This window comes from Gymnoscopelus microlampas, assembly GCF_963454915.1.
Source record: "Gymnoscopelus microlampas genome assembly, chromosome: 18".
Lineage (NCBI taxonomy): Eukaryota > Metazoa > Chordata > Actinopteri > Myctophiformes > Myctophidae > Gymnoscopelus > Gymnoscopelus microlampas.
This window is the reverse complement of record NC_139955.1, coordinates 49,900,978-49,917,910: the sequence shown is the minus strand read 5'-3', so window position 1 is coordinate 49,917,910 and position 16,933 is coordinate 49,900,978. Positions and strand designations below refer to the sequence as shown.

Below are 16,933 nucleotides of genomic sequence, written 5' to 3'. Positions count from 1 at the left end.
GTCGCTGGATTTTGACCCGGGGCGATTGTGTTTTAGGACGACAGACCCCGCATTCAACCCGTGTGTGCTCCGTGCGCTACTCGGCGCAGAAAGAGGGTTTTCGTCACAGTGAATGAGTTACAGCATGTTTCAAAGCTTTTTCATAATAATACAAGAAAACGTGACACTCGGCATAATGAGTAGCTTATACTTTCTACTTAAGTATATTTTGATGCCAATACTTTTGTACTTTTGCCATAAATGTATTATTATGTTTCATAGACTGTAAGTGTTGCTCTCTCTCTCTCTCCATTTATTATTATAATGACCATGTGCGAATGCGCGATGACGTCATGGTACCTACATGAGAAATGTGACAAACCGTATAGGCTAGCCTACGTTTTACCGTGTCTGGTACCAATACAAAAAAAGAAACTGGTCTGAACTTGTAGATCTGCTACTTTCGCATTAAAACGGCGATAACAAAGGAACACAGGCTTGCACCGCATACAACGCTGCCTGGCCAGGAGTCGGTGCGTTGCTTACCGGCCTGCTTACGACCGACAGACCTCCGCCACGGAGGCACAAGGGGGCTTATTGCCTCCTCCCCATGCCCACCAGGGGAAGCTCTGCTCCGGGTAGTGGCCCCTGGTCCATGCCCGGGCGTAGGCGGGAACCACTTTGTGCATGTCAAAAGTTATATTCAGAATGAATGCTTTGGGTCATGTAAACAAGGAATACTTTTATTCTGGTCCCATGTAAACAGGTGAGTGGAACAGATTGGAATGAGTTCATTCTGAATGAATACATGATGTCCATGTAACTGTGGCCAGTGTTAACTAGAACAATGTGCTTCTGGGAGCACAGGCCTCCACCAGGCCAGGGGTGAACACATAGAGACTAATAGTACTTATAGTTTAGTTGATCATTAGATAATCTACTATGTATTGATCATAATCTCATATTGGTGACATCATCTACACATCAAAGCCTTCACTCAGCTCACCTGGCATTGAGGATCCCGTTGTAGGTGTGCAGCTGCCTCATGAAGCCCTCGTTAGGCTTAACGATGGGGCGTCGGTCTCTGACGTAGGCCAGAGCCACGTCCATCGTCCAGCGCTGAGACTTCATGGCGAAGGCGGCGACCGTGGAGGCGGAGCGGGACACGCCCATCTTACAGTGGACCAATACCGACTGGCCGCTCTTCCTGCAGGAGGAGACAGGGGGCGCTGTTTATAGGTCTCTGTTTTGTTTTGACAAATAAAAACTAAATGACCCCAAAAAACCTACATCTTAAAAGGCAGCATTATGTCAATGTATTAATTTAACTCTACATCAATTAATTATTAGTAATGAATACGTATGTACCATTTGAGTACATAATTAATGGTATGGCTATTTTCTCTACTTAAAAAAAATCCATAAGACATAAGACGCTGAGCAGAATAGGTCATACGTTTGAAGTTTAGATTCAATAGTGTGTGTATTCAATGTGTGGCCCTTCACTCACTTTATGGAAGTCAGTATGGCCCCCTGGAAAACATGCTGCCTACCCCTGATCTAGGTAAATATCCAGCAAACATTTACCCGTGCTGACATCATTTTTTATATAATACCTTTTAAAAGTATTCAGATAATTTTATCTGCAACCTCAAGGGATTACTATGGGCAGTGTCTTTGCTCCTTCATATGCTCACCTTACAAATGGGTCTGTGGGAAGATACATGTATTGTAAACCCTCTGAACATGTTTTATTGTAAACCCTCTGAACATGTTTTATTGTAAACCCTCTGAACATGTTGTATTCTAAACCCTCTGAACATGTTGTATTGTAAACCCTCTGAACATGTTGTATTGTAAACCCTCTGAACATGTTGTATTGTAAACCCTCTGAACATGTTTTATTGTAAACCCTCTGAACATGTTTTATTGTAAACCCTCTGAACATGTTTTATTGTAAACCCTCTGAACATGTTTTATTGTAAACCCTCTGAACATGTTTTATTGTAAACCCTCTGAACATGTTTTATTGTAAACCCTCTGAACATGTTTTATTGTAAACCCTCTGAACATGTTGTATTCTAAACCCTCTGAACATGTTGTATTGTAAACTAGCTGCATGGTGTAGACACACGGTGTAGACACATGGTGTAGACACACGGTGTAGACACATGGTGTAGACACATGGATGACATTTAGTTGATTTGTAGGGTACTGCTGATGAACTGCATGCATTCCTTTAACATATCAACTCCTCAACTGATTACTTAAGCCTCAGAGTTCAACAGTAATTAAATAAGCTTTGTTGATCTGACCATTCACAGCAATGATGGTTTATTAGACACTACTAAGAGCGGACAGCAACCACTCCAACAATCCTATTGGTAATATTCTAGTTGGCCAATATCTGCAGCTCAACTACAGACTTCACACTCAAAGCCACCGAACTAACTCATCCTTTTCTAAGAGGCATAACAAAGCAGAACTAGACTCAGCATATGTAAGAGCTTTGCACACTGACAGGACACTTTATTCACTAAAAATCTCAGAGACACTAAGCAGAATATGCTTCTCCATACAATATACACACAGCCACAGGACAAATGATGAATATGTTTCTCAAACACTGGCACACTTTACAAAATGATCACAACCTGATAAACATCTGTACTGATCTCCCTCTCTTTCTTGTACATAATGGTATATATATTTTTCCTCTGTATTCTTATGTTGATTTTTGAACTGTTTGGTTGCTACTATATGTCTATGAAATTAATTCAAGGACCCCAATGGAAACAAGCCCGCAAGGACTTTTTTGGCCGGACTTAGACAAAAGCATTATAAATGTAACTGTGTTGTTTTACATTCTTTTGCCTAATAAAAATTTCAATCAATCAATCTTTGCTAACCTCTACATGGCTCCATATAACCCTCCATAGGGCTTCTACAAATGTGGCAACTTTACTAAACTCTACTAATACAAACATTTTCACCTACCCGTGCACTGGCAAAACATATAAAATCTCTTCCTCCATAAACTGTAGCTCCACTCATGTTAATGTGTTAAAGTGTGGACTAGCCTACACTGACCAAACTAAAAGACCTCTCACAGTTCTAATTGGAGAACACAAAACAGCTATGAGTATCCCGACTAAAAACCTTGACTACACCATTAGCTAGGCATTATAATCAAGCCAATCACGGCTCAGCTTCCTTTATATTCTGGGGTACCGAACAAAATCAATTTCATCACATGGGGGTGACAGAATTAAACACACTTCTCTGTAGACGCTTGGTCCTCTAGAACCTTCTGGCCTTAATGAAGAACTGAGCCTCACACGCGTCCTGTAGACGGCAGTGGCGTTCCCAGAAATTACATTTAGGGCAGGCGAGATTTTTTTCTCTACCTGTTTTTCAGTCTTTTACTTTATTTTCTAGGGGAGGCTAGATTTTAGTTGGGCAGGCGGCCGCCTGCCCTGCCTCTATGGTGGGTACGCCACTGGTAGACGGTCTGTGTTTTTAAACCTTTATTGTAATGTATTCATAACATGTTGTGTGCTCTGGCCTTGGACATACATGTCCCTTAATTCTGTACACAGGCTTCCTGTATTCATACAACCTTCTTGTTCATCTTGTTAACATTGTTTTGCAATGCAATAGATCTCTTTTTTTTGTATGAAATATTATCTGTCATATCATATATAGGGGTTATGGGTGGTGTTAGGGTACCTGGCGGTATCTATGAAGCTGTAGGTATCTTTCCAGTGGGGTTAGGGTGGTGTTAGGGTGTAGGTATCTAACCTGGCGGTATCTATGAAGCTGTAGGTATCTTTCCAGTGGTGTTAGGGTGTAGTTATCTAACCTGGCGGTATCTATGAAGCTGTAGGTATCTTTCCAGTGGGGCAGAAGGTCAGTAGACTCCACATCATAGACTCTGATGTTCATGTAGGTGAAGGACTCTGGGAAGAAGTTGTCGATCTCTCTGGTGACGTTCAGGATGTATCCAACACTGTAAATATACAATATAATAGAAAATATAACTATACAATGTATCCCTTTATCCAACACTGTAAACATAATGATACAAATGTAACCAATGCTCAATGTACTCAACGCTGAACATGATGACATCACAGATATAACTACCATTCACTCAGAGTCTCTATTCTGAGGCAAACATAGCCGATCTACAAACTCACAACCCGTCACAATGAACTTGCACATCAGCTTTTTTCAGCAAAGAGATTTGGTGTAGAGGGAAATACTAGCTGACTTAGTACAGAGCCCTGGGGGACCCCAGTCAACTAGGTTATAGGGTTTAAGTGAATAAATAAAGTAAAAGTAGAGTAGTGAGTGACAAGGAAGCATAAAGGATGCAGAAACCTTCCTGGTTTTATACCAGAGCTAGTGTAGATCTAAGATATAGAAGCTCACAATGCATGCAATATCATGTGAGCTTGTAAATCTGCTATTTGTTTTCTAAAATGTTGCTAAAGTTGGCCTATGATGACATAATGCACAAAACAGGAAGGCCAGGATGAACGTGGTTAAGTGTGTGTGTGTGTGTGTGTGTGTGTGTGTGTGTGTGTGTGTGTGTGTGTGTGTGTGTTTGTAATACTATACTTGCGAGAACCAAGTATAGTAGAATTTGAATAAATATACATTGTGAGGACCGTTCTCCTGGTCTTCACAAGACAAATGGTTGTTTTATAGTTAAAAAAAAATATTAGAGATACGTTTACAATCAGAAAAACATTCAGGTCAGGATTAGACATTTAGAGGTTAGATTTAGGGATTGGAATTAGAGTTAAACATGATTTATACTTAGTTGCGCGCCAGTGTCATGCACCGAAAAACAGCCGATCTATAAGCCCACAACGCGTCGCAGCGCGACGCGTTGTGGGCTTATAGATCTGCCGTTTTTCGCCTTTAGGCTTACGGTTAAAAATGTCAATATTTTTTTTTTAAATGGCATTCATAACATGGCTGTCTTAAAGTGTTGAGGTCCTCACAAGCATAGTAATACAAACGTGTGTGTGTGTGTGTGTGTGTGTGTGTGTGTGTGTCTACAGATGATATGATGAAATGACTCACTTGTTCTTCTGTAGCTCCTCAGAGTTGGCAGCATTCCATTCAGAACCCTACAACCACACACACACACACACACACACACACACACACACACACACACACACACACACACACACACACACACACACACACACACACACACACACACACACACACACACACACACACACACACACACACACAGAGTGTTATCGGTGTCAACACACTGCTCTAACAGACAGGAAGTTAACGGTCACATGATCATGTCTTGGTGAAAGCACACTTCCTACAATTTATAGAGCAAAAAGCTGGAAGGATGACTGTCACCATGCTGGAACTGAGCCTATAAAACACAGTGTTTAAGGGTTTAGGAGGGTCAGAGGTGAGAGGTTAGAGGTGACTCACCAGATACAGGAAGTCAAATATCTTGGAGGGTTTGTCCATCTGTGCCATCACCACCATCATCTCATTATCAATGTACTCCTTATAAGGCCTCATGTCAAAGCCTATCCTCTCCTCCAGGGAAGAACGGACCTATAGGAAGACATCTAATATTAGATATATAGATCCTCTCCTCTAGGGAAGAACGGACCTATAGGAAGACATCTAATATTAGATATATAGATCCTCTCCTCTAGGGAAGAACGGACCTATAGGACAAAGACATTAGATGTATAGACCCACTGCTATAGTGCAGAGCAAACCTACAGTAAGACTTGAACCACTTGAACTACAGCATCCCTATCTTGGGGGGAACATTAGCTAAAAATAGCAGATTTACAAGCTCACAACACATCACAATGTGAGGCCTTATGAGCTGGTAGATCTGTTAGTTTGGTTGAATGTTCCAGACAGGATGCATCATGACTCTCTGAACCAGACAGAAAGATGTGAAAACATATTCTTGCCGTATGCAGTGACAATATCTTTGCACATAATTTCAAAGTGTTAAGTGGCCAGAATCACCATCTATCTATAGTCTGGGTTATGAATATTATATTCTTGCTGTCGGGCAGAAACCAGCTAACTCCATTTTAGAGCTTTTTCATTTTTGTTCATAAATCAGTTCTATTGAACACTCTTTACGTCTGTGTGGTGATTAAATAAAGATTGAACCAATGAAAAGTGTTAAAAAGCTCTTCTGACTAAACCAGCTAACTCCACTGGATCTTTCTGTTAAACCATTTAGACCCATTCTAAAAACACCTTCTACATCCTGACCCAAGTTTTGTGAAAAACTTTAAATATTTATTCAAAAATGACAACAAATGTATGTTGCTATATACTGTACATAGCAGCAGGAACCCTATAAGGGGTCCTGAAAGGTATAGTTACAAATAGGGGTTCCTGCCCAAAATGGGCTAAACCAGCTAAAGGTCATTACACACCGGCCATTATGCGAATATACGCAAAATTCGGACTTGTTCCGAATAAATAAAAGACGCTTTTTCGCTCCGTGGAAGCTTGCATTGACTTTATAAGCAGGGGAGCACATAACTGGTGCGCAGGTGCGCACCCAAAATAAATAATGCGCGGCACATCAGACGACGCGAGGCGCTTTTGCGTACCAACAGCTGGGACAAGAATTTCCAAGCTTTTATTTTTTAGCAAAAATAAAAAATAAAAGCCTGGAGATCGACACTCAGACAATCACGCTAAAGCACGCGTCGGCACCACGTACAGCCATTAGGCGCAGGGGGAGGGGACGCATGCTGCACGTGGTTGTGTGAGTGTTGCCTCACATCCTGACACACAGACACGCTGCGACCAGCAGAACACTAAGTGTCACTTTAGGGGCCTACCTAATAAAATCCTTGATGCGGCGTAGTTTAGCTTATTTTTAAAATACAAAATAAATATAAATGTGAGTGTAATTTCCGGAGACTATTTAGACTAGTCTTCCGCAAAACCGGAAGCAGCAACAACCGGAAGCTATTTCTTTTTTTCTTTTTTTTTAACACGGGCCATTTAATAACAAATACTAGGCTTTCCTCCGAGGTGGAAAGACTGGTGATGCGGTTAGGGTGGAGTTAGCTGGTTTAGCTGACTCCAGGCTCCACCCCCTTTTGACCTCCAACCTCATTGTGAGCTTGGAGGTCCATTCAGCTGTTCTTATCAATGATGAACTAAACCTCCTAATATAACTCCACTTAGTGTTTTGTTTTTTGTCATTTCCTGAAAAATGACAAAAACAATCACGGGGCGGCAGTGGCTCAGGGGTAGAGTGGCCGGGTAGAGTGAACTGGAAACCGCAAGGTTCCCAGTTTGATCCCGGGCTGGGGCGCTCCCTTAGAGTTAGTGTGAAAGTGTCCTTGAGCAAGACACTGAACCCATAATTGCTCCTGATGAGCAGGTTGGTGCCTTGCATGGTTTCCTCCGCCATCGGTGTATGAATGTGTGTGTGAATGGGTTAATGGCACAATCAATGTAAAGCGCTTTGGATAAAAGCGCTATATAAATGCACCATTTACCACGTGCAGCATGCGTCCTCTGCGCCTAATGGCTGTACATGGGGCCGACGTGTGCTTTAGCGTGATTGTGTGAGTGTGGCTTCAGGAAGTAAATTCCTAGTCTCGATCTCCAGGCTTTTATTTTTTATTTTTGCTGAAAAATAAAAGCTTGGAAATTCCTGTCCCAGCTGTTGGTACGCAAAAGCGCCTCGACCATCGATGTACCGTGCATTATTTATTTTGGGTGCGCATGCGCACCAGTTATGTGCACCCCTACTTATATATCATATATACAGTATATATACAGATCATATATTCACCATCTTAGAGGTCAGGTTCTCCATCATATATTATATATACAGTATATATACAGATCATATATTCACCATCTTAGAGGTCAGGTTCTCCAGATCTTCAGTCCTCATGATGTCTCTCAGATGTTCTTTGATCAGCATCTCTTTAGACAGCCTGTCTGAGGAGCTGCATAGACACCCATGTTAATTAATACACAACATTAACTACACACAGTCTGTCTGAGGAGCTGCATAGACACCCATGTTAATTAATACACAACTTTAACTACACACAGTCTGTCTGAGGAGCTGCATAGACACCCATGTTAATTAAGACACAACTTTATCTACACACAGTTTGTCTGAGGAGCTGCAATGACACCCATGTTAATTAATACACAACTTTAACTACACACAGTCTGTCTGAGGAGCTGCATAGACACCCATGTTAATTAATACACAACATTAACTACACACAGTCTATCTGAGGAGCTGCATAGACACCCATGTTAATTAATACACAACATTAACTACAAACAGTCTGTCTGAGGAGCTGCATAGACACCCATGTTAATTAATACACAACATTAACTACACACATAAACAACAACATTAATTAACACACAACATTAACTACACACATAAACAGCAACATTAATACACAACAGTAACTACACAGCCTGTGTGACGGGCTGTGTAGTTATGGTTGTGTATTAATGTCGTTGTTTATTAGTCACACATGTAGCTCAGTGTTGATCATAAAGACATTAGTTTTACTCCCGGGACCCAAAGTAGAGAAAATAGCTCCAAGTACAAGCTCACAATGTGACGCGGTGTGAGCTTGTAGATCTGCTATTTTCTGCTAGGTTTTTAAATGTATTTTTTAAAGGAATTTAGATTATTTTTGTGTTGGAAATCTTTTGAAATATATATATATATTTTCTAAAATAATAATATTTACTTCGAGTCGCGACTCATAAAAATGGGTCCCGACCCACTGTTTGGGAACCTCACACACACACACACACACACACACACACACACACACACACACACACACACACACACACACACACACACACACACACACACACACACACACACACACACACACACACACACACACAGACCTCTGTCCTCCGCTGTCTCTGCGGACAGACTCCAGGTCGTTCATGGCTCCCCATTCGTTGAGACAGAGCCGGTCAGACTCCACCAGGTCCTGGTAGTGATGGAGCCAGTCCAGACCACAGCCTGGGATGATGGCTCCTCTGACTGCTCTCTCACAACATCCATGTAGAGACTGGAGCACTGACCTATACAACACAATACAACACTATGTAACACTGACCTATAGCATTGGTTCTCAAAGTGGGGTCTAGGGACCCCCAGGGGTCCTTGGGGGAGTACCAGGTGGTCCCCAGCAAAAGTAGTGGTCAAACGACATTTTGGTATTTATTCTATTCTATTTTCAAAAGAATCTCGGCGGAAAATGTGAAAAATGTGTCCCTGGCACAGAATATTTTCAGATGGGGGTCTGTGGACAAATACATATTAATTTAGGGGTCCTTGATGTGAAAATGTTTGAGATCCACTGGTTTATAAAACATTAGGAAGCAAGACCCAAATAATCATCTACACTTTAGAAACCAGCCCAAAAAACACAATCACCAACATTTACAAGTCAATTTACAGAACACCAAGTCCAAAGTCACTTATAATAAGCAGAACCCATGTATGTCCTGGAGGACTGAACAACTAGTAGGATGAGACAATCAGCGTCACAATAAAAAACACTCACAATATATCATGACATTGTCCTCTGTCACACACTGTACTATCTAGTCTGAACCTGAGCTGAGTTGTACTGTATACTAAAGTTATACTAAACCCTACTCATACATGCCCTTATAACTGACCCTTTGGGTTAGGAATCAGTTTAATGATGAACTTAAACCAAAGAGAGGGGATAATACCATGTTTGTACAATACTATTGAAGTGGTTGTATTTGGTCTCCCTGCTCTTCTATTGAGACATTTAGATCAAACAGTTCAGTGGTAAAATGCATCACTAGTGCAGGAGAGCAGGTGGTAGAACAGGACATGTACATTAATAGTGTTATTATTATTATAATTATAATCACCACATTGTTATTAATATATTATTATTATTATAATCACCACATTGTTATTAATATATTATTATTATTATAATCACCACATTGTCTGCATAGAAACAGGCTTGAAGATTCTGGTCTCTTCTGCTGAGGTCACACTGAACCCACTGGAGAGGAGGGGGGGAGAGAGAGAGAGAGAGAGAGAGAGAGAGAGAGAGAGAGAGAGAGAGAGAGAGAGAGAGAGAGAGAGAGAGAGAGAGAGAGAGAGACAGAGACAGAGAGAGAGAGAGAGAGAGACAGAGACAGAGACAGAGAGAGAGAGACAGAGAGAGACAGAGAGACAGAGAGAGACAGAGAGAGAGAGACAGACAGAGAGAGAGAGACAGACAGAGAGAGAGAGACAGACAGAGAGAGACAGACAGACAGACAGACAGAGAGAGACACACACACACACACACACACACACACACACACACACACACACACACACACACACACACACACACACACACACACACACACACACACACACACACACACACACACACACACACACACACACACACAGAGATAGAGACAGAGACAGAATGTTTATTGTCATTGTATTCATAATATAAAGACATATGGTTTGGTATCCTAACCTTCTCCTATATCAGCATCATATAAATACAGCAGCATTATACAGTAAACTGATATTAATCATAGGTCATAGGTCAAGTCATAAGCAGTGTGTTGAGTCATGATGAACACAGAGTTCAGAGATAATCACAGACTAAGAAAAGGAGTTCTGAACGTCTGTAAGATAGAGCAGGGTTTCAAACTGTGTTTTCTCTCTCTCTCTGTGTGTGTGTGTGTGTGTGTGTGTGTGTGTGTGTGTGTGTGTGTGTGTGTGTGTGTGTGTGTGTGTGTGTGTGTGTGTGTGTGTGTGTGTGTGTCTCTCTGATCAAAGCCCTTCATCATGTGAGTCACTGTTCACACTAGCATCTCAAATCAGATGTTTGTCACAAAGAAGAAAAAAAAGAAAGAGATTTTTGCTCATCAGAGTAACGTGGTTGTGTCTGAGTCAGCTATCTATCTATCTATCTATCTATCTATCTATCTATCTATCTATCTATCTATCTATAAATGCAGTGTATAGATCTATCTATCTATAAATGCAGTGTATGGATCTATCTATCTATAAATGCAGTGTATGGATCTATCTATCTATAGATGCAGTGTATGGATCTATCTAACTATATAAATGCCGAGCAACTTCCGCACCCTCGGTGGTGACACCCCACAGCTCTGTTATCGAATAAACAACGCACCGCCAGACCACATGTCGCCTACTGACTCGCCACGCCGGCCGCGCTGAATTTACGCCTCGCGTAGGGGACATCTCACTGCTCACTACACCGTTTCCACCGCGCAACATAATTAATTCTACTCACCAAATGTCGGACAAAACGGAAGGGGAGCCAGCTTCGTACCGTTTACCGTGCGCACCACCTCATCACCACAACACCAGCCAGCCGCTGCGGTTTTTTTTCCCTTTTTTTCCAAACTTTTTTTTTGGTCACCATTTTCTCCAGGCACCATTTCTGGTGTAACGTCGGGTGTTTCTTTTCACCAGCCAATCACCTTTCACGTTGCCACGTCCGTTGCCACGTCGCGCTGACGTACGCTAAACAAGCGCTGCCGTGCGCACAATGCAAACGAGCCCAAAGGCGCGCAAAAATAAGCCGACCATTGCTTAGACACAAAGTCAGACCTGGCAACGCAGCCTACGCCAATCATGTGTGAGAGATCTACAAGCTATGGGCCAGAGACGCCACCGTATCTTAGCAACAACTACAGCGCTCACTCTCATTGGTCGTGTCACGCTAACAGCAGTCTCCAGACAATGGCATCGCAGACAGCTTGCTGTTACTGCTGTAGCCATCACAGGCAGTTGCAGCACGACGGACAGGGCGCTGTGATAGCTGCCATGTCGCTAACGCTAACCTGCTTGTCATGCCTGCAGCGCCTGTGCAATCACTTTGTCAACAATGCACGTTCGTGTGGTGAATGTCTATATTGCTGCTCAGTTCGTCCATTGTAGATGGTGTATGTTTGTGTGTGTCTTCTGGAGAACTATGTCGCTCCACAGCAACTACAGTAACTAACGTAATGGCAGGACCGCCCCGTGCAACGCATGTTAGCCTGCATTATGGTCATGTAGTAATTTCACATAATTTCGCTCCGATTACAGCAGTGTTTATCAACCCTTTCACGCCGCCCCCCCCCCCCCCCCCCAAATACACGTACTTGATCTGGGACCCCCCCATTCTGTTTGACTCCGTTCCACAAGTAAATATTGTGAAAATAGCCGATCTACAAGCTCGAAACGCCTCACGTTGACAGGCTTTGTAAGCTTGGAGATCGGCTATTTCCTACATGATTGCCTCTTTCTTACATTCTTTGCCAATGTGGCCCATGTTTTCATAGCATAGTTTATTGACTACTTCTGTTGCAGACATGGCCATTTCCTTTACTTTCGGTTTTTTATTGTCTCCGCCAGGCCGAAAGGCATGGCGCAAGACTATGTTTCACCCCCTGTCCGTCCGTCTGTGATAGCTAATCTCTCACATCGTTGACTTGATCGCAGCAAAAGAACAGCCCGATGTGGAGAGTCAGTGAGAGCTGGATAAACGACGTAAAATGTGTCAAAAGGAGTCTGTACGGCTGTCGATAAATGAACACATGACGTCGGTGGGAGAGGAGATATTGTGTCTTTTGGACAAACAGCAGCGTGGTGCTGATGTTTGTTGTGTGAAGCAGCTTAATGTCAGAGTGTTTGTGTTGGAGCGCCTCAGTGCGGCTGCAGAGTTCATGTGCAACCTGTTCCAGAGAGACACAGAGACACTAGAAACTCTGCTGGGGAAAAAAAACACTGCTGGGCATTGACTTTCCTATGGACATTGATCTACACACTGCAGGTATATCTGCTACACACACAACATCAAACTACACACTGCAGGTATGATGCAGCGTTTGCATTACAGCCAGCATGCCAGCGTAGTTCCCATATGGTTTCAAGGTGGGCTAAACCATATGGACCCCATGTCAGCAATGTCAGCGGCATCCACTTCAGTCCCAACTGCGATGCCCATGCAGGCTATAAGTAGCTTCTACCTGGCCCTTAGGTGGGCCCCAACTAGCCATGTTTATGTGGGACCAAGGCGGCTCCTAACTGGGTTTGCCCATGCAGGCTTTAACTGGGTTCTACCTGGGCCCTAGGTGTACCCTAACCAACCACAGTGCAGTGCCCATCGCTCCAATTGTTGTGACGTCAGGGCTCTCAATACTGCACATTGGTGGAGGAGGAGGGGCCGCAGGGCGACCGCACACATCGCTGAACCAATGGTAGCCCACGGATGTTTCCTCTGTGGATTTACAATCTGCCCCTCTATGCCACATATCATCCGCACTACAGGGTCTTCACTGACCGAGCCACGGCCCCACTGACCCTCATGACGCTACGCCACTTAAACGTGCGCCAGCATGCGCTGGGTTGCCAGGTTTGCACAGCCTGCGCCAGAAACAAGCAACCACCTTCATGAAAAAAAAAAAAACACCGAAATGGTCCGCAATGTTCCAGGGGTGTCCCCGCGCGTCCCAACACTCCACAGGGGGTCAGTGGACCATCAGGGGGTCCGCGGACCCCCTGTGGACCCCCTGAAACATAACAAATATTATTTCTTCAAATTTTTTCCTTTTTCAAAAAACTTTTCCACAGTTTCACTCCGGCGATTTGGGTCCCCCAATATACACAAGGCCACGCTGGGCCCCGTGCGCGGCTGGGGTTGAGGGGGGCGTAGCCCCCCGAAACTCTAGTCTATCTATAAATGCAGTGTATGGATCTATCTATCTATAGATGCAGTGTATGGATCTATCTATCTATAAATGCAGTGTATGGATCTATCTATCTATAAATGCAGTGTATGGATCTATCTATCTATAAATGCAGTGTATAGATCTATCTATCTATAAATGCAGTGTATGGATCTATCTATCTATAGATGCAGTGTATGGATCTATCTATCTATAAATGCAGTGTATGGATCTATCTATCTATAAATGCAGTGTATGGATCTATCTATCTATAAATGCAGTGTATGGATCTATCTATCTATAAATGCAGTGTATGGATCTATCTATCTATAAATGCAGTGTATGGATCTATCTATCTATAGATGCAGTGTATGGATCTATCTATCTATAAATGCAGTGTATGGATCTATCTATCTATAAATGCAGTGTATGGATCTATCTATCTATAGATGCAGTGTATGGATCTATCTATCTATAAATGCAGTGTATGGATCTATCTATCTATAAATGCAGTGTATGGATCTATCTATCTATAAATGCAGTGTATGGATCTATCTATCTATAAATGCAGTGTATAGATCTATCTATCTATAGATGCAGTGTATGGATCTATCTATCTATAAATGCAGTGTATGGATCTATCTATCTATAAATGCAGTGTATGGATCTATCTATCTATAAATGCAGTGTATGGATCTATCTATCTATAAATGCAGTGTATGGATCTATCTATCTATAGATGCAGTGTATGGATCTATCTATCTATAGATGCAGTGTATGGATCTATCTATCTATAGATGCAGTGTATGGATCTATCTATCTATAGATGCAGTGTATGGATCTATCTATCTATAAATGCAGTGTATAGATCTATCTATCTATAAATGCAGTGTATGGATCTATCTATCTATGAATGCAGTGTATGGATCTATCTATCTATAAATGCAGTGTATGGATCTATCTATCTATAGATGCAGTGTATGGATCTATCTATCTATAAATGCAGTGTATGGATCTATCTATCTATAGATGCAGTGTATGGATCTATCTATCTATAAATGCAGTGTATGGATCTATCTATCTATAAATGCAGTGTATGGATCTATCTATCTATAGATGCAGTGTATGGATCTATCTATCTATAAATGCAGTGTATGGATCTATCTATCTATAAATGCAGTGTATGGATCTATCTATCTATAAATGCAGTGTATGGATCTATCTATCTATAAATGCAGTGTATAGATCTATCTATCTATAGATGCAGTGTATGGATCTATCTATCTATAAATGCAGTGTATGGATCTATCTATCTATAGATGCAGTGTATGGATCTATCTATCTATAAATGCAGTGTATGGATCTATCTATCTATAAATGCAGTGTATGGATCTATCTATCTATAAATGCAGTGTATAGATCTATCTATCTATAGATGCAGTGTATGGATCTATCTATCTATAAATGCAGTGTATGGATCTATCTATCTATAGATGCAGTGTATGGATCTATCTATCTATAAATGCAGTGTATAGATCTATCTATCTATAAATGCAGTGTATGGATCTATCTATCTATGAATGCAGTGTATGGATCTATCTATCTATAAATGCAGTGTATGGATCTATCTATCTATAGATGCAGTGTATGGATCTATCTATCTATAAATGCAGTGTATGGATCTATCTATCTATAGATGCAGTGTATGGATCTATCTATCTATAAATGCAGTGTATGGATCTATCTATCTATAAATGCAGTGTATGGATCTATCTATCTATAAATGCAGTGTATGGATCTATCTATCTATGAATGCAGTGTATGGATCTATCTATCTATAAATGCAGTGTATGGATCTATCTATCTATAGATGCAGTGTATGGATCTATCTATCTATAAATGCAGTGTATGGATCTATCTATCTATAAATGCAGTGTATAGATCTATCTATCTATAAATGCAGTGTATGGATCTATCTATCTATGAATGCAGTGTATGGATCTATCTATCTATAAATGCAGTGTATGGATCTATCTATCTATAAATGCAGTGTATGGATCTATCTATCTATAAATGCAGTGTATGGATCTATCTATCTATAAATGCAGTGTATGGATCTATCTATCTATAAATGCAGTGTATGGATCTATCTATCTATAAATGCAGTGTATGGATCTATCTATCTATAGATGCAGTGTATGGATCTATCTATCTATAAATGCAGTGTATGGATCTATCTATCTATAGATGCAGTGTATGGATCTATCTATCTATAAATGCAGTGTATGGATCTATCTATCTATAGATGCAGTGTATGGATCTATCTATCTATAAATGCAGTGTATGGATCTATCTATCTATAAATGCAGTGTATGGATCTATCTATCTATAAATGCAGTGTATGGATCTATCTATCTATAGATGCAGTGTATGGATCTATCTATCTATAAATGCAGTGTATGGATCTATCTATCTATAAATGCAGTGTATGGATCTATCTATCTATAAATGCAGTGTATGGATCTATCTATCTATAAATGCAGTGTATGGATCTATCTATTTATAAATGCAGTGTATGGATCTATCTATCTATAAGTGCAGTGTATGGATCTATCTATCTATAGATGCAGTGTATGGATCTATCTATCTATAAATGCAGTGTATGGATCTATCTATCTATAGATGTAGTGTATGGATCTATCTATCTATAAATACAGTGTATGGATCTATCTATCTAGTGTCTGAGTAGCTCATTGAGTTTCATTTCCAGTCTAACCTGAATAGATTTCTTGTCAAAACTCTAATCTCACATTTATAATTTATTATCTCATCAAGTTTACAGACATCCTGCTGACAGGACCTGGGCCATACACACTGTCTTTTTATGTTTGTTTCTTTATAATAAATCTACCATTATTAAGATGGATTAATATTTGATCCACATTCAATATCACACCGTTCTGACGTAGTGAAATCAGTGGTTTTAGTAAGTGGAACAACCTGTCTAATACTTTAATCTCTATCCTCTAAACAAGCAACCCAACCTTTAGAGACACAACCTTCAGTATGTTTTACATGCTTTATTTATCATGTGACCCACAGAGTTAACTTTACTATAACTATGAAACTAACTCACTGCTGCTTTGTTTATTATGTGTGACCAACAGAGTTA

At 41.1% G+C, this 16,933-nt stretch overlaps 1 protein-coding gene across 3 annotated transcripts in view; it reads right to left on the bottom strand.

The window, feature by feature from the left end:
• Positions 1-16,933, bottom strand: part of LOC311033495 (protein phosphatase Slingshot homolog 3) — a 44,468-nt gene that overhangs the window by 12,013 nt on the left and 15,522 nt on the right. For all 3 annotated transcript variants that reach the window (XM_084041009.1, XM_084041010.1, XM_084041011.1), the window contains exons 7-13: positions 10,008-10,073; positions 8,923-9,105; positions 7,886-7,979; positions 5,455-5,583; positions 5,074-5,120; positions 3,842-3,988; positions 986-1,186 (exon numbers count right to left, since the gene is read on the bottom strand). In XM_084041009.1, the coding sequence (XP_083897135.1) occupies positions 986-1,186; positions 3,842-3,988; positions 5,074-5,120; positions 5,455-5,583; positions 7,886-7,979; positions 8,923-9,105; positions 10,008-10,073 (867 nt within the window). The remainder of the gene's footprint in view (positions 1-985; positions 1,187-3,841; positions 3,989-5,073; positions 5,121-5,454; positions 5,584-7,885; positions 7,980-8,922; positions 9,106-10,007; positions 10,074-16,933) is intronic.